Genomic DNA, 22,037 nt, shown 5'->3' on the forward strand with positions numbered 1-22,037 from the left:
TGCAGTCTGATACACTTTGCTTGCGCCAGAGGCCTCAGGCCGGAATACTTTAAGCCCTGCATAAAATATCACGGTGAAAGTCGTCATAGCAGAGGATAGACCCAGCTCCCAACCCAGCTTTGGGAATAGATTAACGGCGATATTTTTTTTATCGCGCGATAAGAGTCTCGCGTTAACGGCCCACCACTACAAAAAAGTGACAAAAATTCAACAAAAGTGGAAAAAAAGAAAGAAAAAACAAATAAGGTGACACAACACAGCAACAACGCAAGGAAAAAGATCAGTTTTGTGGGTCTTAGCTTCCCGATGAGGTGCTACACAGGCCTATATAATGGCCAAAGAGGACAGAATGCATTTGGTTTAGGCGGGTGGTAAGAGGTTAAACTAATGCCATCCAAACAATTACATGTGATCATATTTTTAATGACCAGAACATGTAAACATTCGCAGGACAGGGAGGAAAAAGTAAGTGAACCCAGGAATCTCGCTGAACTGCAACAGTTTTGTAAAGAGGGATACAGTTTCTATCACACACATTTTCCTCACACTGTATAAAGTTTTCTAAAAGATGCGCGACAAACTGTTTAGTAATGTGCACATTTATTACAAAATGTTATGAGCAAACATTAGTGATGTTTTTATTATATATAAGATTCATAAAGCAGTGTCTGTGTCCACTTCAAAGAACACTTTCTGCTGATCTCCTCCCAGATCAATAATACAACTTCAGATAGGACGTTGTTTCTGTTGGATCTAATGTCAAGCTCTGTGTCCATTCTACTTATCTTAAATTATCACTTTTAATATAGAGTTTTACATTTTAGCTTTGGCTAGTGAAATGAGTCAGTGGCTAGTAACTTTAGAAAACCACTAGCCACAGTAGCTAGTGACCAAAAGTGGTGTCAAGGCCTGATGATCTGCCACATTAATATTCAGTCATGTCAGTCCACAGAGTCCCCTCCGCTCCGTCACTGTCCGGGCCACGACGCCCTGAGGTTCAGCAGGATGAGCACGTCCCGTGGGGATAAGCAGTAAACCCCCAGTTCGTTGAGCGCGGCCTGAGGCGAGGGTTCCGCTCCCAGCCCGTGGGTTTGGTCCAGGTCGGAGTCCCGCAGCAGGTCTCGGAGCAGGAGGGCGGATCCCAGGCTGAGGCACAGCACCACACAGGCCTCCTTCACACTGCGGAGACACCGGGGGGCACTTTACGAGGGGGGGCTGTGGTAGCATTTCTAGAGGAACGTTACGGAGCTAGGATTGTCCAAAAAAAAGTGGTATCCAAAGCTTAAACTAGAAATGTTCTGATTGGTGGTGCTGGACGAGGTCAAAGGAGCAGCCAATTTGATAAAAACTGTCAACTTTGAGAGAAAGGCTAATGCTAGCTTAGAAGCCCATTCATTCCTATGGGTTAGCTTAAGGTCAGCACACACTACACGACCTTTCTAGTCGTAAACGATTTTATATAGAATGGGGGGTCCACACTACACGACTGGATTCAGTGCGATTATAGAACGTCTGCGGGTTCACACTTAACGACTGAGAATCGTCAGAGCGACTCACGATTCTGACAAACAGCTGATGTTTTATAACACAGCGCGTCTGTCATCTCTACGGCTTCAAAAACTGACCCCAAATCCACAAAGACAGGCCTGTGTTTGTGAGCGCGGGATAACGTACCCCTTAGCCCCTGTGGGAGGGGCTAAGGGGTACTTAAAGGGAGCATGTGGGCTCTGCCAGTAGTTGGTGCTGGAGTTGTGAACATTTCCTCTGCTGTAAATACTTTCCTCTTTTTGGTCTTTGCTGCACTGGAAATATTTCTTACACTTGGATCTAGACAAAAAGCAATGTTTTTGGAAATCGTTCGACTAAGCCATATTTTTTCTTTTTTTGGGGAAACAAACCCGTGACAACTTAAAGCCACACTGTGTAGAATTTTACCCCAAAAATATAATTGAAATACAAGCATTTATTTCATGACAGATATTTTCATCAATGAAAAAATACCTCATAAATGTACAAACAAACGTGTGCTTTTGCTGTGAGCGGCTCAGCTCTCCTATGACTATAACTTTACCGGGAGTGGGTACGTCTCCAGCTCGTTGCCATGGAGACGTCGAGTAAAGTCAGCCGAATTTCAGATTTAAACAGGTTAGGTTCTTATCCAAATCCATCCTTTGATTAACCACTGCAGTAAGTAGTAAGTAGCATTTTCTGTGTGGATTTTGCACTGATGGCAACAGCATAGTCCAAAAATGTTACGCGGTGTACCTTTAATTAGAGAGAACACAGCTTTAAAATGATTTTTGAAGAACGTTTTACTGCAACATAAGCAGAGACAAAGGTTTCCTACGGCAAATTTTTCTTAATCGGGTTCAATACTTTGCAATGAATGGCATTGAGGCATCATTTATTTAGGAGTTGTATTTATTTTATTTACTTTTGGAGAATGATCTTTGTAAATGAGTTTTTGTGTCGGCGTAACTGTGTGAGTTTGACAAACAACAGTAAAATAGTTTGTGTTATTCATTTCGGCCCTAGATTCAATCCTTTTGGGCCCTAAAGCCCGATATTTTCTGCCTAAATAAATTCATTGCTGGTTAAAATTCATAAATAGTCACTTTTTGTCACTTTTTCGTCGCTTTTTTGTCGCTTTTTTGTCACTTTTTTGTCACTTTTTCGTCACTTTTTTGTCACTTTTTTGTCACTTTTTCGTCACTTTTTTGTCACTTTCGTTGTGTTTTCGTCTCTTGTTTTTCGGGTTTATTTTTTTCATGTTTTTGTTGTTTTTTCATCTCTTTTTTCATCATTTTGTCGTCACGTTTTCGTCACATTTTGTCGTGTTTTTGTCACTTTTTGTCACTTTTTTGTCACTTTTTTGTCACTTTTTTGTCGCTTTTTTGTCGCTTTTTTGTCACTTTTTTGTCACTTTTTTGTCACTTTTTTGTCACTTTTTTGTCAGTTTTTCGTCACTTTTTTGTCACTTTTTTGTCACTTTTTTGTCACTTTTTTGTCGCTTTTTTGTCGCTTTTTTGTCACTTTTTTGTCACTTTTTTGTCACTTTTTTGTCACTTTTTTGTCACTTTTTTGTCACTTTTTCGTCACTTTTTTGTCACTTTTTTGTCACTTTTTTGTCACTTTTTCGTCACTTTTTTGTCACTTTTTTGTCACTTTTTTGTCACTTTTTTGTCACTTTTTCGTCACTTTTTTTTTCTTTTTAGATTAAATCCTTTTAGGACCTAAAGCCCGATATTTTCTGCCTAAATAAATTCATTGCTGGTTAAAATTCATAAATAGGGAGTGGGAAGCATTAATAAATAAAAGCAGACAGAAAATAATATTTCAACCCAAAAGGAACTAAAACAATGTATAATTATAATGTGATTAATTGGAGCTTTACTAAAGTAAGAACCCACTGTTTGAAGAAGTTCTCGGGACGTTTGCAGTAGTGTCCGAACAGAGGGAACAGGTTTCTGCTCATGTCCAGCTGGAGCTGTGCCGCCCCGCCCTCAGAGAAGTGATTGGCCAGGATCACCTACAAAACACAGAGACACGGGACAGTCGCAAATAAAGCTCCAAACAACACAGATGTTAGATTGATCAGGACTGACTGAAATATCTCGATCAGCAGCAGACCAACCCATACATGTTTTTTTCTTCTTCATCATCCTCATTAAAAGGCCGGCAGGAGTGAGGGTTTACCTCCTGATAGATGAAGCTGTCCAGGCGCTCTGCCAGGCCGGTCCAGGACAGCTGGAACAGGGGGAGGCTGAGGGTCTGGTGCAGCTGAAGGAGGCGGTCTCGAACGCACAGCATCATGGGACACGCCGAGGTGGAGAGGGACATGACGGTGTGGTCCTGCTGGGACGGCAACGACAGCCACCTGCAAACATGGTTTAACCGTCAGTAACACTCACCAGGCCACAGGTGCAACAACAAGTACCTAGAATTACCACTGTAAGTACCACTGTAAGTACCACCGTAAGTACCAGTGTAAGAACCACAATAAGTACCTAGAATTACCAGTGTAAGTACCACCGTAATACCAAGGACCAGCCCGTAATGTAAAGTGTTACCGGGATGGTGTATTTTCCAGGGGAGCTTGATCGTTTAATTTGGAAAATTCTGTTCCTCATTTTGCAAACTAGCAGTTTCTGGTTATAGAGGGGAGGAATTTGATTATTTACTATCAAATTTCACTCTATCTTACCTCACTTTGCAAACTTGCAGACTATCACTTTAATGCTTTTTTATGACATGAGGCCTTGATTGTGGCACAATTTAACCTCTTAACTCCCGCCTGAACCGAGAGGAACTTTTTCCTCACGTCATCAGATTTTTTTCCCAGCATTTTTTTGTTTGGGTATTCAACTCATTGTTGTAACTTTTAGGTAACTTTTTTGTCTTTTTTTTTGGTCATTTTTTGTCAATTTTTTGTCATTTTTTGTCAAATTTGTGTTATTTTTTTGACAAATTTGTATCACATGTGTGTCATTTTTTTTGGTCATTTTTTGTCATTTTTTGTCATTTTTTGACAAATTTGTGTTATTTTTTTGTCAAATTTTAATCACATTTTTGTCATTTTTTTTGGTCATTTTTTTAAGTCATTTTTTAGTCATTTTTCTTCTTCAAATTTTTGATTTTTTTTTTACACATTTTTATCACATTTTTGTCATTTTTGGGTCATTTTTTTTCATTTTTTGTCACATTTTTGTCATTTTTTTTGGTCTTTTTTTGTCTTTTTTTGTCATTTTTTGTCGAATTTTTGATTATTTTTTTTGACACATTTTTATCACATTTTTGTCTTTTTTTGCCTTTTTTTGTCACATTTTTGCCACTTTTTCATCAATTTTTAGTCACTTTTTTGTCAATGTTTTCTCACTTTTTTGTCACATTTCCATCATTGTTTTCGTCTCAGTTTTGTTGCTATTTTCACAGCTTTTTTCCAGAAGCTTTTAGATTGGGGTAAAGCCAAACTGGAGAAAATGCTCGGTGCTCGGTTCAGGTGGGAGTTAAGGGGTTAAATGGAAACAGACCTTACAACATTGTAAATTAAGTGGCACTCGCAATATGGCAAAACAAGCCAAAAATCTCCAATGACCAATGTTTTTTTACCTGCTGCTTCTCGCTTTAAAAAGCATTCAGTTTGACCTGTGTCCATGAGTGACGCCACACGTTGCTAAAAGACCAGGTCCGGTCCTCGTCCGGGCCCCTCACCTGTCGTGGCAGTATGGCCGCGCCCTGTCGGACACCTCCCTCATGATGGCGTCCAGCAGCCTCCCCGTCATGTCGGCCCGGAGCCGCTCCAGCAGCCCCAGCAGCCCCTGGAACAGCGAGCTCTCCAGGGACGCCAGCCGGCCCAGCTCCGTCTGGCCCAGGCCCCGCACCACGCTCTCCTCCCCCAAGGACACGGCCGCCTGCTGCAGCTGCAGGAAGAACTGCGGACAGGGGGGTACAGTGGGTCTTTGAAATTCAGACATTTTCTATGTAAAGAGGAATTATCGGGCATTGGGGCATGCTATCTGTCATCTCTATGCTTAAAGTACAAATGTCAGGTTTTAATGCTTTTGGAAATATGACTTATTTAGAAGAATAACATACCGTAAATGCTCTAATATAGTCCGGGGCCTTTATTTACTCAAGGGCATCTAGGACCAGGCCTTTATTGGAACCAGGCCACAATTAGAGACAGGCCTTTATTTCTATTTGAGCAAAACGGACGACCAGGAAAACGAAGAAAAACGAGATTTGTGTCCATTTGCACCTAAAATATTTGGTTCATTTATTAGTTAACATTTCAAACCCTCTCCCAGCGGCTGGAACATTGACGCCTTTTATTTTGTCGGGACAACAGGAAGTGTTTCGTTGCTGTTAGCGGAGCTTTGACATCAGTGTCACTGCAGGTTTCTGTTTAGTTTTTACCGCGGACCAGATTATTTGTTGTTATCTCGTGTAAAAGGCGAGTTTAGACGGAGCGTTTGTGTTTGTGATCGATCATGAGACTGACCCGAGAGAAGACGAGACGCTCGCGCTGATGGGAGGAGTTATTTTGAGGCGTGGGACTGACCTGCACATGGAGCAGCTGGACGTGCTTTGAAGACGCGATGGAGACTTTATTAAAACCCTGGAGGGTCACACAACATTTGTTGCTTTCCCTGTTTCTACAAATAGTCACTGGAGGTTTGAAAAGTGGCTAAATCTGTGTCAAAGTTACGCTCGGATCAGCTCCTCCACAGCGTCCCCCTCGGCCCGGGTTCCCGTTTGTTACTTCCTGCACGTGTATGATTTATTTGAGCTGAAACGACAAAGTCACTTCTTCACACTTTAATGTTGTCCCTGGACCAACCGCATCAATACTTGGTCTCTCTTTTGTCACATTTTTGGTTGAGTTTTTGTCACATTTTTGTTGATTTTTTGTCACATTTTTGTTGATTTTTTGTCACATTTTTGTCACTTTTTGGTTGAGTTTTTGTCTCATTTTTGTCGTTTTTTTGTCACATTTTTGTCGATTTTTTGTTACATTTTTGTCGATTTTTTGTCACATTTTTGGTTGAGTTTTTGTCACGTTTTTGTAGAATTTTTGTCACTTTTTGTCGATTTTTTGTCGATTTTTTGTCACTTTTTGGTTGAGTTTTTGTCACATTTGGGTAGAATTTTTATCACATTTTTGTCTCATTTTTATCACATTTTTGGTTGTGTTTTTGTCACTTTTTTGTTGCGTTTACATCCTTGTTTTCTTCTCATTTTTGTGGCTGTTTTGGTGCTTTTTTCCCAAGACGCTTTTTGATTAGAGTAGTTAAAACATGTTCTCAAAGTGACCACGCACCATATTGTCCTCCCAGTCGCTGAGGATGGTGGAGATGTAGTTGACGCCGTTGAGGATGGCGCAGTATCGAGCTCCCAGCGGGTTCCGAGACTCCTCCTTCATCACCTTTTTGTCACATTTTTGTTGATTTTTTGTCACATTTTTGTTGATTTTTTGTCCCATTTTTGTTGATTTTTTGTCACATTTTTGTTGATTTTTTGTCACTTTTTGGTTGAGTTTTTGTCAAGTTTTTGTTGATTTTTTGTCACTTTTTTGTCGATTTTTTGTCACATTTTTGTCGATTTTTTGTCACATTTTTGTCGATTTTTTGTCACTTTTTGGTTGAGTTTTTGTCACATTTTTGTCGATTTTTTGTCACATTTTTGTCGATTTTTTGTCACATTTTTGTTGATTTTTTGTCACATTTTTGTCGATTTTTTGTCATTTTTTGGTTAAGTTCTTGTCACATTTTTGTCGATTTTTTGTCATTTTTTGGTTAAGTTCCTGTCACATTTTTGTTGATTTTTTGTCACATTTTTGTTGATTTTTTGTCACATTTTTGTTGATTTTTTGTCACATTTTTGTCGATTTTTTGTCACATTTTTGTCGATTTTTTGTCACATTTTTGTCAAGTTTTTGTCATTTTTTGGTCGAGTTTTTGTCACATTTTTTGTCACATTTTTGTCGATTTTTTGTCACTTTTTGGTTGAGTTTTTGTCACATTTTTGTCGATTTTTTGAAACATTTTTGTCGATTTTTTGTCACATTTTTGTCAATTTTTTGTCTCATTTTTGTCTCATTTTTGTCTCATTTTTGTGACATTTTTGTCACATTTTTGTCGATTTTTTAAAACATGTTCTCAAAGTGACCACGCACCACATTGTCCTCCCAGTCGCTGAGGATGGTGGAGATGTAGTTGACGCCGTTGAGGATGGCGCAGTATCGAGCTCCCAGCGGGTTCCGAGACTCCTCCTTCATCACCTGAGTGAGTCGGATGCGGAAGTCGTCCACCAGCTCCCTCTGAAGCTCCAGGAACTTGAGCTGCGCCGAGGCACAGGGCAGCGCTCGGTATCGGTCTGAAAAACACAACACAGGGCTTTGGTTTTTGACTCTCGCTCCTGGTCCCGCTCCCGGTCTCACCTGTGATGACCTGCAGCAGGGTCATGAAGGTCTCAGCGCAGTCTGGAGCCTTCAGTTCGTCCATGTCGCTGATGTCTCTGTACTGGGACGTCCAGGCGCCCTCGGACGACAGCATGGTGTCCACCTTCTCCAGCGCCACTGCCCCAACAGACACACGCAATTAAAACTCACTCTGCATTTTCTTTTTAGACAGCGGCAAGTCAAATATACGGCTTTTCAGTGCCCAAATACTATAGTTAATGCCACAGAAAGCAAAAGAATCAGAGCATATTTCATTTCAGAGTCGCAAACATTTCATCTAGCAGAGGTAATGAGGGGAAATGTTGCAAATCAGACACGGCAGGAAACTTTTGAGCACAAGCTTTTGTATTTTGGACAAACATACGCAGCAAAAATAGTCGAGCAATGTCATTGTTTTCCAGGAAATTTAGATTTAATGCCAGTTTGAAACCAATAGCTGCCCCAAAAACCTTTACTCATGAAGTAAAAACGTGAGGCAATGTCGCTCGCCTTTCTGCGGCCCTAAACAAAAGTCTGGGCAGAAGTGGAACATAATGAGTCCACTGTGTTAAACCCTCTAAGCATTTGTCACTTTCAGACTAGTGCTTTGAGGACGACACTTTTTAAAATGGTAAACGGTCACATTCTCTCACGTCTGGTCCCTGACCCACTATTTGGGAACCATTGATTTAAAACTTGAACCTGCTCCTGACGGATATTTCTGTCTCATCACTGAGATTTAGCCTGATGATTACCTTCGTCCTCTTTTAATCAAGACAGCTGAAACTAGTGTGTGGCCATCACAGAGAAAACATGAGGCGAGCCCCGCAGAGGAAACAGGAGGCAGACGATGGCAGAGCAGGAGGGTCGGGACGCGAACGGAGATGCACTTGCGCCTTGGGGCTGCGCTCAATATAACATATATAATAATAATAATGCATCGGTTTTATATAGCGCTTTTCTGGACACTCAAAGACGCTTTACATTGCACTATTCGTTCACTCCATACCCGTTGGTGGTAAGCTACTATTGTAGCCACAGCTGCCCTGGGGTAGACTGACGGAAGCGAGGCAACCAGTCTGTGCCATCGGCCCCTCCGACCACCACCAACCACTCACTCATGCACTACATTCTCTAGGCTTCCTGGTGTTACTAAACGGTCTCCCATCCAAGTACCGACCAGGCCCTTCCCTGCTGAGCTTCCAAGGTCTGACGGGATTGGGCAGAGCAAAGGCGGTTTGACCACATATATATATATAATATCGTATCAGCAATATATCATTAATGCGCACATTAGGGTTGTTCCGATGTGCGATATCATCGTCCATCGTGATGGATGAGCAACATCACGATGTAGAGCCACCATCGTGATGCCACGCCACCTCCTGTCAGAAACACACACTGATCTTCTGTGGGCCTTGTAAACCTTCAAACTTTGCAGGGATTGCACTGTAAATTAAATCACGAATATAACTAATATGCACACTAGTTGCCTGCCAGAAGACAGAAGACATGAGGTGTTAGCCGTAATTTTAAAGTAAAGACGCAGCGCTGCTCTGTTTGACCTGAGGGGCTCTCTCTCTCTCTCTTTCTCTCTCTCTCTCTCTCTCTCTCTCTAAAAGCAGCTTCACTTTAACACCGCGTGGTCTCGCTTTGCTTTTCATACGGAAACTAAACATTTTATGACGAGATGGCTCTCACATCGGAGCTAGCTGAGCGCGCATGGGTTTGGATAATTCTCACGAAGGCCCGAGAGAGGAGAGAGATGAGAGAAAGAGGAACAGGAGGACACTTGTCATAGAAAAGGCAGTGGAACATCGCGACTCACTCTTCTTCTCCATGGAGAGCCACTTCTGCAGCAGGCTCTCCTCCAGCAGCAGGTGCAGGAGTCCGGGCACGGCGGCGGGGAGCGAGTGCTGCCCGCGGAGCTCCTTCTCGAAGTGCAGCACCTCCTCCACCAGGTGGCAGAGGAGGGCGTCGTCGTAGAGCAGGCGGGTCGCGTCGCTCCGGACCTTCTGCTGCAGCAGCGCCAGGAGGCCGCGGCACAGCTCCACCTGCAGGCAGAAAAAACACGCTAACAGGCTAACGGGCAAAGCTAACTGCAGCTAAACAGTATTCACAGGCAAGTTTGAATGAAAAAGGATTATCTCTATTGGTGCGGCTTAAAGGAGCAGTAAAGCTGGACATCATCAGACCTTAGCGCTGACGTTGGCTCCGGCTCGGTCCAGAATGGGCTGGATCTTCTCCTCCAGGAAAGCGGAGCTGTGAGAGATCCAGACCAGCACCTGGGTGAGGTACCACTCGGGCTGAGGAGAAACAACAAAACATTCAAACAGCGTCATTTTAACGGCGACGCTATTGACCGTCGGAAAATGTGCGTGTTTCCCGATTGGTCAACAGTGTCATCCTTATTTTTTGACATACGTACTACATTTATATTTGTTTTCATGGACTTTGTACCTCTTTTTCTTAAATAAGTGAATAAATAGTCCCTGACTTTAAAAAATTGAAGAAAAAATGACAAAAAATGGACAAAAAAATGACAAAAAAATGACAAAAATGTGACAAAAAATGACATAAAATTGATGAAAAAAATAACAAAAATGTGATTGAAAAGCACATTTTCTCCAGTTTGGCTTTACCCCAGTCCAAAAGCTTCTGGAAAAAAGCTGTCAAAATAGCAACAAAACTGAGACGAAAACAATGATGGAAATGTGACAAAAAAGTGAGAAAACATTGACAAAAAAGTGACGAAAAATGCATGAAAAAGTGGCAAAAATGTCACAAAATATCACAAGAAATTGACAAAAAATGGACGAAAAAATGACAAAAATGTGACAAAAATGTGACAAAAATGTGACAAAAAAATGACAAAAAAGTGACAAAAATGTGACAAAAAAATGACAAAAATGTGACAAAAATGTGACAAAAAAATGATTAAAACATTTCCGAAAAAATGACAAAAATGTGACAAAAAATTTACAAAAATGGGACAAAAAATGAAAAAAAAATGGGACAAAAAAAGACAAAAATGTGACCCAAAAATGATGAAAAATTTATGAAAAATAACAAAAATTTGATAGAAAAATTTCCGAAAAAATGACAAAAATGTGACAAAAAAATTACACAAAAATGACAAAATTGTGACAAAAATGACAAAAAAATGATTAAAAAATTTCCGAAAAAATGACAAAAAAGGGACAAAAAAATTACAAAAATGGGACAAAAAAATGACCAAAAAAATGACAAAAATGGGACAAAAATAGACAAAAATGTGACCCAAAAATGATGACAAATTTATGAAAAATAGCAAAAATTTGATTGAAAAATTTACGAAAAAATGTGACAAAAAAATTACAAAAAATGTATTAAGAAATTTATGAAAAAATGACAAAAATGTGACAAAAAACGGATGAAAAAATGACCCAAAAAAATGACAAAAAAGTTACAAAAATGAGTTGAATACCCAACAAAAAAATAATGGAAAAAAACTGATGACGTGAGGAAAAAGATCCTCAGTTCAGGCGGGAGTTAAGAGGTTAATGCTGTCCCTGAACCAACGAAATGAAAATGTATCATATCTTCCCTCAAAAAAAAACTATCCATTGTCTCGTAGTAGCAGTAGTGAGAATACCTTGCTGGGATTGTTGGTCTGCCGGTTTCCGTAGAAGTGGTATTTGAACCTCTTGCTGAGCGGCAGCAGCATAATCTGCAGCGGGAGGCACAGGGGCGCTTCCTGCTTATGCCCTGAGGAACTCTGGGAAATGATGTCATCGCTGAGTTCAATTAAGGAAAAAAAAAACAGACATTATTTCCAAAGCTCTAAACTCTAAACTACAGGATTAGCAGCGTTTAGACACGAGTCCGGGAAGGATACGAGTTCTGCAGAGCCATCAGTTGGGACACCAGCCCTTCCAGTTGACCGGCCAGTTCTTGGGCGTTCGGGGGCGGGGAGAGGGTTTGAGTGGGAGGGGAGAGGATCGGCCAGTGCAGAGAGTCCAGGACGGCCTCAAAATCACTGTGAGGAGAAAGAATACCATTACCGACACCTATGCTGAAATATTTGTCAGCTAAAACCAGAAAACAAGACAATAATCATTTGGGGAAGGATTACAGAAGAATTACAATATCTGGTTCATCTCCAATGTCAAGTATTGTGTGCAAAATGGGCAATAATTTGGGGGGAAATGGGAGAAATTGGGAACAAATGGGACTGAATTGGGGATTTAAATGGGAATAAATAGCACAAAAGAGGAAAACAAATTGGGGGAAATGTGAAAAGAAATTGTGTAAAAAAAACAAATCTGCTCAAAAATTAACTTTTTGAGCTGATACAACCAAGTCACTTCCTTTAACCCCTTAACTCCCACCTGAACCGAGCACATTTTCTCCAGTTTGGCTTTACCCCAGTCCAAAAGCTTCTGGAAAAAAGGTGTGAAAATAGCAACAAAACTGAGACGAAAACAATGATGGAAATGTGACAAAAAAGTGAGAAAACATTGACAAAAAAATGACGAAAAATTGATGAAAAAGTGGGAAAAATATCACAAAAATGTCACAAGAAATTGACGAAAAAATGACAAAACTTTGATAAAAAAATTGACGAAAAAAATGACAAAAAATTGACAAAAAAATGACAAAAATGTGACATAATAATGACAAAAATGTGAAAAAAAAGTGACAAAAATGTGACAAAAAATGACAAAAAATGGCAGAAAAAATGACAAAACTTTGATTAAAAAATGTACGACAAAAATGACAAATGTGACCAAAATATGACAAAAAAGTGACAAAAAAGTGACAAAAAAGTGACAAAAAAGTGACAAAAATTTGCTTAAAAAATGTACGACAAAAATGACAAATGTGACCAAAATATGACAAAAATGTGACAAAAAATGACAAAAAAATGACCAAAAATGGCAGAAAAAATGACAAAAATTTGCTTAAAAAATTGATGAAAAAGTGACAAAAATGTGTCAAAAAATGAGGAAAAAAGTTACAAAAATGATTTGAACACCCAGCAAAAAAAATGATGGAAAAAAAATCTGATGACGTGAGGAAAAAGATCCTCTCGGTTCAGGCGGGAGTTAAGAGGTTAATCCTGTCCCTGAACCAACAACATCAAAATTAACAACATTTTATGCTGCATTGCAAAAAGTTGTTGTAAAAGCCTAAACAAACCAAAACATAAAACCTGGAAGTCAAGAAATGTCCCTCAGTTCCATTGACCAAAGCTAAAGCATTGAAAATACGAGAGTGGGCAGATGAAGGGCAGCGGTGGCCGACCTCGTGAGGCGATCTTTGAGGATCTTGTGCCAGAACTGCAGCGTTTGTTGGAGAAAGTTCTTGAGGTGTGAGCATTTGGACTCTCTGAGACACACAACCATTGCTGCCATCTTGTCCACGGCGCAGATGGCCTCCCACACACTGTTGGTCATCAGGCACTGCTGCACCGAGGAGCTGAAAAAGACAAAAAAGATAACGTCATCATCTTCACTGTTTACATTCATAGATATTTTCTTACTTTATTTCCTTACATGCTCATATAGCTTCATAGCATTAGGATGAATATGACGAAAAGCAGGAAATCAGAAGGATAAACGGACAAAAGAATTATGAATGTAATGGGTGCAGTCAACATTGACAAAAAAGTGACGAAAAATTGATGAAAAAGTGGCAAAAATGTCACAAGAAATTGACAAAAAATTTGACAAAATGTGACAAAAATATGACAAAAAATTGACCAAAAAATGACAAAAATGTGACACAAAAATTACAAAAAAATGACAAAAATGTGACAAAATGTGACAAAAAAAATTACAAAAATTTGATTAAAAAAATGATTAAAAAAATGACAAAAATGTGACAAGAAATTGACCAAAAAATGAAAAAAATGTGACCAAAAAAGACAAAAATATGACAAAAAAAATACAAAAAATTACAAAAAATTGATAAAAAAATGATATTTTATACTCACTACTGCCACCTCAGGCCATATGTGTAACTGCACCTTCTATATTAAGCTTGTAAATTAGAATAACTGCCTTGTATAAAATGTCTCTCTCAAAATGGCTGTAGTGAATGTCTTGAAATAGGCCTCTGTCTCTTTAAGAACCTCTGACCCTTTCCGACACGCCCCCTCCACACGCTGTCTGTGGCATCAGTGGGGAGGCGGTTCTGCTGAGGAGCAGTGGTTGGTTACTCGGCTGGTGACGAAAGCTCGGAGGCGTCTCCAGGAGGTGGGGGCGTTCCTAGGAGGACTCAGGCAAACCTATCCCTAAAATGGCCGCCATCAGAGTTTTTACAGATTACTCAAAAATACACAAAAAAACACTTCAGGCATGTTTTTAATGAGGGAATGACATAATAACATGATGGAAAGCTTGAAAAAGTCCATTTTGCATAATACCCCCCCTTTAAACAAAAAATAGTTTGGGTCCCAAAACTGACCCCTGGGGGACACCTCAGGTAATGCTACTTATCCTTGATCTGTGGTTTCCTATCTGAACATACTGTTGTCTTCCTGTTAAGTAGGATTTGACCTAGATACAGGTAATACCTCGGACTCCATTTTTATTTTCTCGGGTTTTTTAAGTAGTATTGTGTGATCTATTGTGTGGAATGCTTTCTCGAGGTCAATGACACTCACACTTCCACACACAAGCACATCCTCTGAGCCTCCTACAATTGCATTACTAGTTGATTTTCAGCTCGAGGGCCACTTGAGGTCAACTTAAACAGTGCCAGTGTGAAAATGCTCACCTGAGTTCTTCCGTTTGCTGGAGACATCGGAGGTATTTCATGTGTCTCTCGATGACGTCCACCTGTTGAAACGCTTGCCCAAAAGTCTCCAAACAGGGATGGGCTTTCTCCAAGTGCTGAGGCAGAAAACAACAACAGAAGTCACTGAAAGAGTAGCCTGGTTTTACCATAGGGTCCGGACTTTCACAACTGAGCTCCGTTATCAGGTGGGAGGGTCCTTTGAAACGACTGGATATGATTTTCGCCAGCGTTTGGTCGTGACGTATGTAATGCCTTAGCCTGGAAAGTCACCTCAAGTTATTGCAAGTCATTTAACCTCTTAACTCCCACCTGAACATGTTGTCTCCAAATTCTCCAAATGTAAAAGCTCCTTCAAAACAGAGGCAAAAAACGAGAAGAAAATGAGGATGTAAACGCAACAAAAAAAGCTCAAAAGTGGCCAAAAGAAGAGACAAAAATGACAAAAACTCAACAAAAAAGTGACAAAAATCCAGCAAAATAGTGACAACAATCCAGCAGATAAAAAGTGGCAAAAATGTCACAAAATGTCACAAGAAATTGACAAAAAATTGACGAAAAAATTACAATAATCCATCAGAAAAAATGACAAAAATCCAGCAGAAAAAAAGATAAAAATCCAGTAAAAAAGGGACAAAAATCCAGCAAAAAAAGAAAAAAATCCAGCAGAAAAATGACAAAAATCCAGCAAAAAAAAGATAAAAATCCAGCAAAAAAGTGACAAAAATCCAGCAAAAAAATAAATAAAAATCCAGCAGAAAAAGTGACAAAAATCCAGCAGAAAAAATGACAAAAATCCAGCAGAAAAATGACAAAAATCCAGCAGAAAAAATGACAAAAATCCAGTAGAAAAATGACAAAAATCCAGCAGAAAAAAGACAAAAATCCAGCAAAAAAGAGACAAAAGAGCAGCAAAAAAGTAATAAAAAAGTGACAAAAACACATAAGGGAAACAAAAAGTGACAACAATGGCATAGAGGAGAGAATGGATTTGGTTTTGGCGGGTGGTAAGAGGTTAAACATTAGCTGCTTTCCCCATGCAGTCTGAAAGATAAACAGAAACAAAAAACATATTGTTGATATTTCTAATGCCCCAGCCCCTGTATGCTCGGATACGCCCCTGCTGTGGAGGCCGATTGTGTTTTTCAAATCGCCGTCTCTCACTGTCGCTGTGATTGGCCAATTGTTCCCGGCTGCCAACAAATCAGCTGGATAATAGAAGGACAGGTTGGTGTGAATCCTCCTTAACAGTCGGGAATTAAGATTCAGTCCAGGTTTTGAGAGAGGACTGTGTGGGGGCAGTTAAATGTTCCTCCGGGTGCTTACCTGGCTGAGCTCGTCCGCGGTGCGCCTCTCTCTCTCCAGGAGGCGCTCCGCCCGCTCCGTGGCCTGCTCCGCGGCCTTGAGCGCAGACGACACTCGAGGGGGGAGTCCGTCCGACTCACAGCGAACCTGCAACACGAGGTACAAAACATGCACTCCTTACACTGGACATCCACGGCATAATAGACCAGGATTAATATCAGACACTCGTAAAAAAGCATAAACAAAAGTGGATTCAAGGTTGTTCTTCATTAAAAGTGATCTACAAAATTAACCTCTTAACTCCCGCCTGAACCGAGAGGATCTTTTTCCTCACGTTATCAGATTTTTTTCCATCATTTTTTTGTTGGGTGTTCAACTAATATTTGTAACTATTTTGTCATTTTTTCTCACATTTTTGTCATCTTACATTTTTTTCTTTCTTTTTTTTGTCAATTTTTTGTAATTTTTTTGTATTTTTTTGTGTCATTTTTTGTCCCATTTTTGTCATTTTTTCTTAATTTTTTAATCAAATTTTTAATCAATTTTTTAGTCATTTTTTCGTCAATTTTTGGTCATTTTTTGGTCACATTTTTTCATCCATTTTTTCGTCAATTTTTTATCAAATTTTCGTCATTTTTTGTCACATTTTGTCACATTTTTGTCATTTTTTCATCCATTTTTTGTCTATTTCTTGTGACATTTTTGCCACTTTTTCAGCCATTTTTCGTCACTTTTTTGTCACATTTCCATCATGGTTTTCGTCTCAGTTTTGTTGCTATGTGTGGAGGGGGCGTGTCGGAAAGGGTCAGAGGTTCTTAAAGAGACAGAGGCCTATTTCAAGACATTCACTACAGCCATTTTGAGAGAGACATTTTATACAAGGCAGTTATTCTAATTTACTGCATTTACAGACCAACAGAAGGTTTGGTCATCATTGTAGTGTGATATAGACTGGTGCTATGTGACTGAAAATGTGATTGCGGTTCACGTTTGGCTGTCAAAACACCCTTAAACCGCTCCAGTCCGTTCTGGTCTGGTCCCAGGGGCGGACTGGGACTGAAAAACAGCCCTGGACTCTGACCAGCCTGGCCCAAGTGAGTGTAAATGCAGCACTTCCACAAAGACATATTTTAACCTCTCACCTCCCGTGTATGTTGTTTTTTGTTGCTTTTTCATTACTTTTTTGTGGGTTTTTGGCGAGATTTTGTCATTTTTTGTTGATTTTTTTGACACTTTTTCCATGCTTTTCCATTGCTAATGTCGTCATGTTTTCATCACGTTTTTGTTAAATTTTTGGTGCTTTTCACCGTCGTTTTCGTCGCTATTTCAATGCTTCACTTTTAAGCTTTTAGATTTGGGTAACGATCGGTTAAGGTGGGGGTTAAGAGGTTAAGGAGAAAATTAAGAGGCTCTGTCAAACATCAGTACACTCTCAATTCAGGACTTTTCGTGCGAATTGAGAAGCAGCTGGCTTTAGTTTCCTCCCTTCTTTTTATTTTTTTTCTCCACCAAGTCCTGACCTGTTCTTGCAGCGCCTGGGTCTCGCTCTGCAGCCGCCGCAGCAGCTCCCCGGCCCGGCTCAGAGACTTGAGGTCCGGCAGCTCGGTCCTCAGCAGCTCCAGGGCGAGGTCCAAGCTGTGCTCCCCGGGCTGGTCCTCGCTGCTTGACCGCTCGATCATCTCCTGTGCGTCGGTCTGGGTCTGGAGCACGTTCGTCCCGCCGTCCTCGCCGTCAGAGCAAGTGTTAGGGTTTAAGTTTGTGTTGATGTTGTGGTTCTGTGCTGTCACCAAGCCCCGGGTTTCCAATATGGCCGCCTGTTGATTTCAATGGCCTGTGCTCATTGGCGCAACGAGCCAGAAAAAATTCTTACTTCCGCGTTAGTTCCGCGTTCATTGGGCCCAGCGAAAATTTTAACGGCTATTATATGCTTGTATAATTTATACTATTAATTGTTATGGCCATATTAGTGGTCTTTTATCATTTCAAATAAAAAACACAAAGAAACCTGGATGTTTATTGCCCATGCCCACGATTCTCAGCGCGACGAGAGCGAGCGCCGCAGCTCGGCAGCAGAGCGCAGCTCCACCGTATGCTGAGCAGGTCAAAATCGGTCAGCCTAGTTTTTGATGTAATATAATATCTGCTCTTCACTTTTGGAACTGTTTTCCAACGTTTAATTAAAGGTTAATTATACTTCTACAATTGACCACATGTCAAGTAAATTGTATATTCTCAGCACGACTAGAGCGAGCGGAGAATCAGCCTTGAGTTGAACAGCAGACCCAGCTCGCAAAGTGGCCTACAGCCCCAACGCGTATTTAAAGATCTGTACCGTTTTCCATGTTTAAAAGACACAGTCAACTTTTATTTTTCACCATTATGACAAAGTCAATGTCAGTTTATACCTTTGTAAGTTTTAAATAACCGCAATTTTGTACAACGCAGCATTTGATCCATTTAACTTGTGACATGAACATAAACATGAAATGAACGAGACTTTTATCGATGGAACATGAGAACAAGAATCATTGCAATTTGTATATTCATAATTATCAACAATGGCAAAGTGATTCAGACCATCCTCTAATTATTAGGCTGGCAAGATCTATTATAATACATTACATTGCATTTCACAACATTTGCAGTTTAGCAATATATCACAAGTAAATCAGCAGTAGAAAAGAGTAGAACATTGTACAGTTGTGAGTAGTGTTATTTTAAATAATTTTACTGTAGCAGAATTGCAAAATTAGTTTAAAAAAAAACAGTCTAGTAAAATAAATCACCATCAACATTTATGTCAATTGTCTATGGCATTGTCACAGAAACTAATAGATGTAATTGAAATGCAATGAAGCTTTTTTTGTACAACATGCAATAAATTAATGATCTTGCAAAAAAGAAAACTGCCACAGTATATTTGCAGAATAGGCCTAGAACACTATACACAAAAAAACAATCACTGGGTTTTGCCCAAATTGTACATTTTATTGATTTACACCCGATGGCAGCAGTTAAAAAAATAAACGGTAATCCTCTGCACTCTGAAAAACACGTGGTATTAGCTTCATTTCCAGAAGTGCCCGTAATATCTACCATGACAAAGTGAAAAAGAATAATACCCAAAGCTGTTATCTACTGAGCTAAAAACTCAGCCCAGACCACCTTAAGTTCTTTTCTCCGCTGTCAGAGCACAGAGTAGATTCAACGACAATCCCAGACTGGAACAGGTCTCCTTCTGGACAATACAAACATCTCAGGTATAACACATGCATTCTCACATAAAGCTTTAACAGTCTGAGCACGACTCTTCCAACAAGAAACCAAGGAGTAACTGCAGGTTGTAAAGAGGCAGAGAGTTTAAAAGCAAAATCTGTTAATCTTCGAAGAACGCCGGGTGTCTCCAGCTACTGCAGTTCTTTCTGACAGCAACAAGACTTTGTTCCTAGGGCTGCATGTTGGTGAAAATGGAAACTTCAATACTGCACCATTAAGCTAAAAGAGAAACAGAAAAATGACCAAAATGTCCACTTTGATAACTGCGTATGTGCAGTTGAGCAGCCTTTACTGTCTGAAGCACGATACACCTTTATTTTGTTAACTTGAATACGTTCCCTTACATTTGGCAGACTGTAGTGATTTAAGAAGTTAGAGCTTGCATGAGGAAGCACAATTACAAAAGTCTACCTTGTGTTTTGCATCTTTCCTGTTGTCCCATCACAGTTGGTTTGTCTTTGTCTGGTCTTGTGTTGCCAAGATGGGGCTTTAAACTGAGACAGGCCATTTTCTGTTTAACATAAGCAGAATATGCTGTGGATGATAAAATAGTTTATTTTGGTGAAGTCTGGTCAACAGTAGTAGATTTGAATGTGACCTAGATGCAATGTCATTTTGATTTACTTTCTACCAATATTATTTAATTACAAAGCACAACGACAAACATATTGGCTATCATAACATTGACACACAATACTAGTACAGTTTCTTTGCTTTGTTGTGAACAGACCACTCGACACGCCTGTGTAGTGTAGCCTCTGTTCTTTCCAACACTGCCATGATCACCTCAGTGCAGCCAGCAGAACAGGAGACGGTGTAAGAGTCTGGTCTGCCCCGTGAGGAGGAGATGGTGACCGGACACAGCCATCAGCAGCATCTGGTCAATATAGGAAGAATTACTGAGCAGCAACTTTATTACAGTTTTATTTGTGGCTATGAAACACATAACAAACTAACTGAAGTAGTAATAGCTAATCACCAGTTAGTAAAGAAGTTCATACAAAGCCGCACCTTCCATATCCGTAGTGGACACAGATCCTGCAGCAGACTCCTCTCTGCAGCAGAACAGCCTCAGTGAAGAAAGAAAAAACATATTGTCATCCTTATTATACTAGAGTTCACATTTCTGGATCACAAGACCAGAATGAGAATTATACAGATCTCTACTGTGCAATTATATGTCTATTACGTGTAATATAATCACCAGTCTTGTTACATTAGTGAACAAGTATGATAGCATGAATACGTTTGTTTTGTAATTTTAACATTACTGTTGTCTCTGTTCTCTGACCTTCATTTTTGTCTTGCTTTGCTAAAACAATGCATAGAAAGACATGCAGTGACCAAGGGTTAACACCACTTTTTATTTTCGTCTTGAACAGCTCAACATGTTGCTTTTTGTTCATTTTAATGCACTTAGCATTGGTTTGAGAGACAAAGTCAATTATTAGTTATTAGACAAACTTGATTAAAAATGTCACGTCATTATATATTGTTCAATAAACCAAAAACTAACCATTTCCAACTCCTGGAACTAATATTAGTCAGTCAGATATTGTTCAGATCGAAATGTGACGGCAAAATAGCAGGGAAGCGTCCGACGTCATAGACACTATGAAAACTAACCTTATTTTGCTCTCGAGACGTTTGTCCAAATAACAAACTTCTCACTATGTATTAGGCCTTGTCACTATTGTAATTCGATGTACATACAGTATATTTTAATGAGCAAATGGGATCGGGGTACTGTCATCTTTTAGAATAGCATTGTTCTGTTTGTTTAAAAATGGTAGTCTTAGTAGTTTCTGTTTGCTATTTTCATAAAGCTACATTCTATAAATAACTGTGGTGTATGCTAACATTTACAATCACAGAATACATTCTGTGTGATACAAACTTACTTGCAAAGTTAGTTTTGCATCCTCTTTTCTCTCGGTTCCCCATGCTGGTCTTCATGCTGCTGCTGTTGTTGTTTTTCCTCCGAGCCCACATGTGCTCGTACACGGACGTCGAGGGCGCGCTCTGCACGTGCCCGGCTGCGCTGCCGGCACCACGTGCACGTTCTGACCAATCAACGCGGCGGAAAGCTAGAGCGTGGCTAGAGCGGAGCTCGGCTAAGTCCTTACAAATGTATTTTTTAGACGATACGTAAATTTCGAAGGGGAAAAAAGTACATGATGTTAATGTACATGATAATCGACACTAAATCCGACCTTTGTGAAAGTTGTAGGCGTCCTGTCAGCCGAATACGGACAGTTTTTTTTCGCATGGCCGCTCTATGGCAAAAATCCTTTCTGGGCCCAATGTGAATTTGCTGCTGCAGTACCATCGAGTGGCCGTCCGCCGACCGGCGCGCGGGCAAGGGGGGAGTGTCTTATCCAGTTATTATGATAGATCCATGGCTGTCACCGCCGCCATGTTTGACTCAGCGCTGACGCACACAGCACACGTCAGCACGTCTGCTTCTTCTTCTTGTTCCTGTTTTACGGCGGTTGGCGACCAGCTTAAAGGAGCATTACCGCCTCCTACTGTTCCGGAGTATGGGTCAGCCAATGAGCTTACAAACTACATCCTTTGTACGTGAATAGAATAGAATAGAATAGAATAGAATAGAATAGAATAGAATAGAATAGAATAGAATAGAATAGAATAGAATAAAATAAAATAAAATAAAATAAAATAAAATAAAATAAAATAAAATAAAATAGAATAAAATAGAATAAAATAAAATAAAATA

The 22,037-nt window shown here is 39.9% G+C and overlaps 2 protein-coding genes across 2 annotated transcripts in view; both read right to left on the minus strand.

The window, feature by feature from the left end:
* Positions 1-943: 943 nt before the first annotated feature.
* Positions 944-17,805, minus strand: rint1 (RAD50 interactor 1). The gene is made up of 14 exons (XM_079581261.1): positions 17,545-17,805; positions 16,046-16,171; positions 14,702-14,817; positions 13,226-13,399; positions 11,817-11,957; positions 11,574-11,715; positions 10,135-10,245; positions 9,768-9,993; positions 7,940-8,077; positions 7,676-7,875; positions 5,212-5,432; positions 3,697-3,877; positions 3,411-3,529; positions 944-1,179 (listed from the first exon to the last, which is right to left on the minus strand). The coding sequence occupies exons 1-14, from the start codon at positions 17,701-17,703 to the stop codon at positions 969-971; spliced, it is 2,265 nt and encodes a 754-aa protein (XP_079437387.1). The 5' UTR covers positions 17,704-17,805; the 3' UTR covers positions 944-968.
* Positions 17,806-18,143: 338 nt separating this feature from the next.
* tmbim4 (transmembrane BAX inhibitor motif containing 4) overlaps positions 18,144-22,037 on the minus strand; it is a 50,201-nt gene continuing 46,307 nt past the window's right edge. Inside the window, exon 9 of the mRNA XM_079581288.1 lies at positions 18,144-18,153. The gene's annotated coding sequence lies outside the window, so the exon portion shown is untranslated. The remainder of the gene's footprint in view (positions 18,154-22,037) is intronic.

The sequence above is a fragment of the Gobius niger genome, assembly GCF_951799975.1.
Source record: "Gobius niger genome assembly, chromosome: 22".
Classification (NCBI taxonomy): domain Eukaryota; kingdom Metazoa; phylum Chordata; class Actinopteri; order Gobiiformes; family Gobiidae; genus Gobius; species Gobius niger.

Coding starts and splice junctions, on each gene's coding strand:
- rint1 (XM_079581261.1), bottom strand. CDS start 17,703: ATGATCGAGCGGTCAAGCAGCGAGGACCAGCCCGGGGAGCACAGCTTG. Junction 13,400..14,701: donor CAGCAAACGGAAGAACTCAG/GTGAGCATTTTC, acceptor TGTCTTTTTCAG/CTCCTCGGTGCAGCAGTGCC. Junction 8,078..9,767: donor GCTCTCCATGGAGAAGAAGA/GTGAGTCGCGAT, acceptor CTGTTGGGGCAG/TGGCGCTGGAGAAGGTGGAC.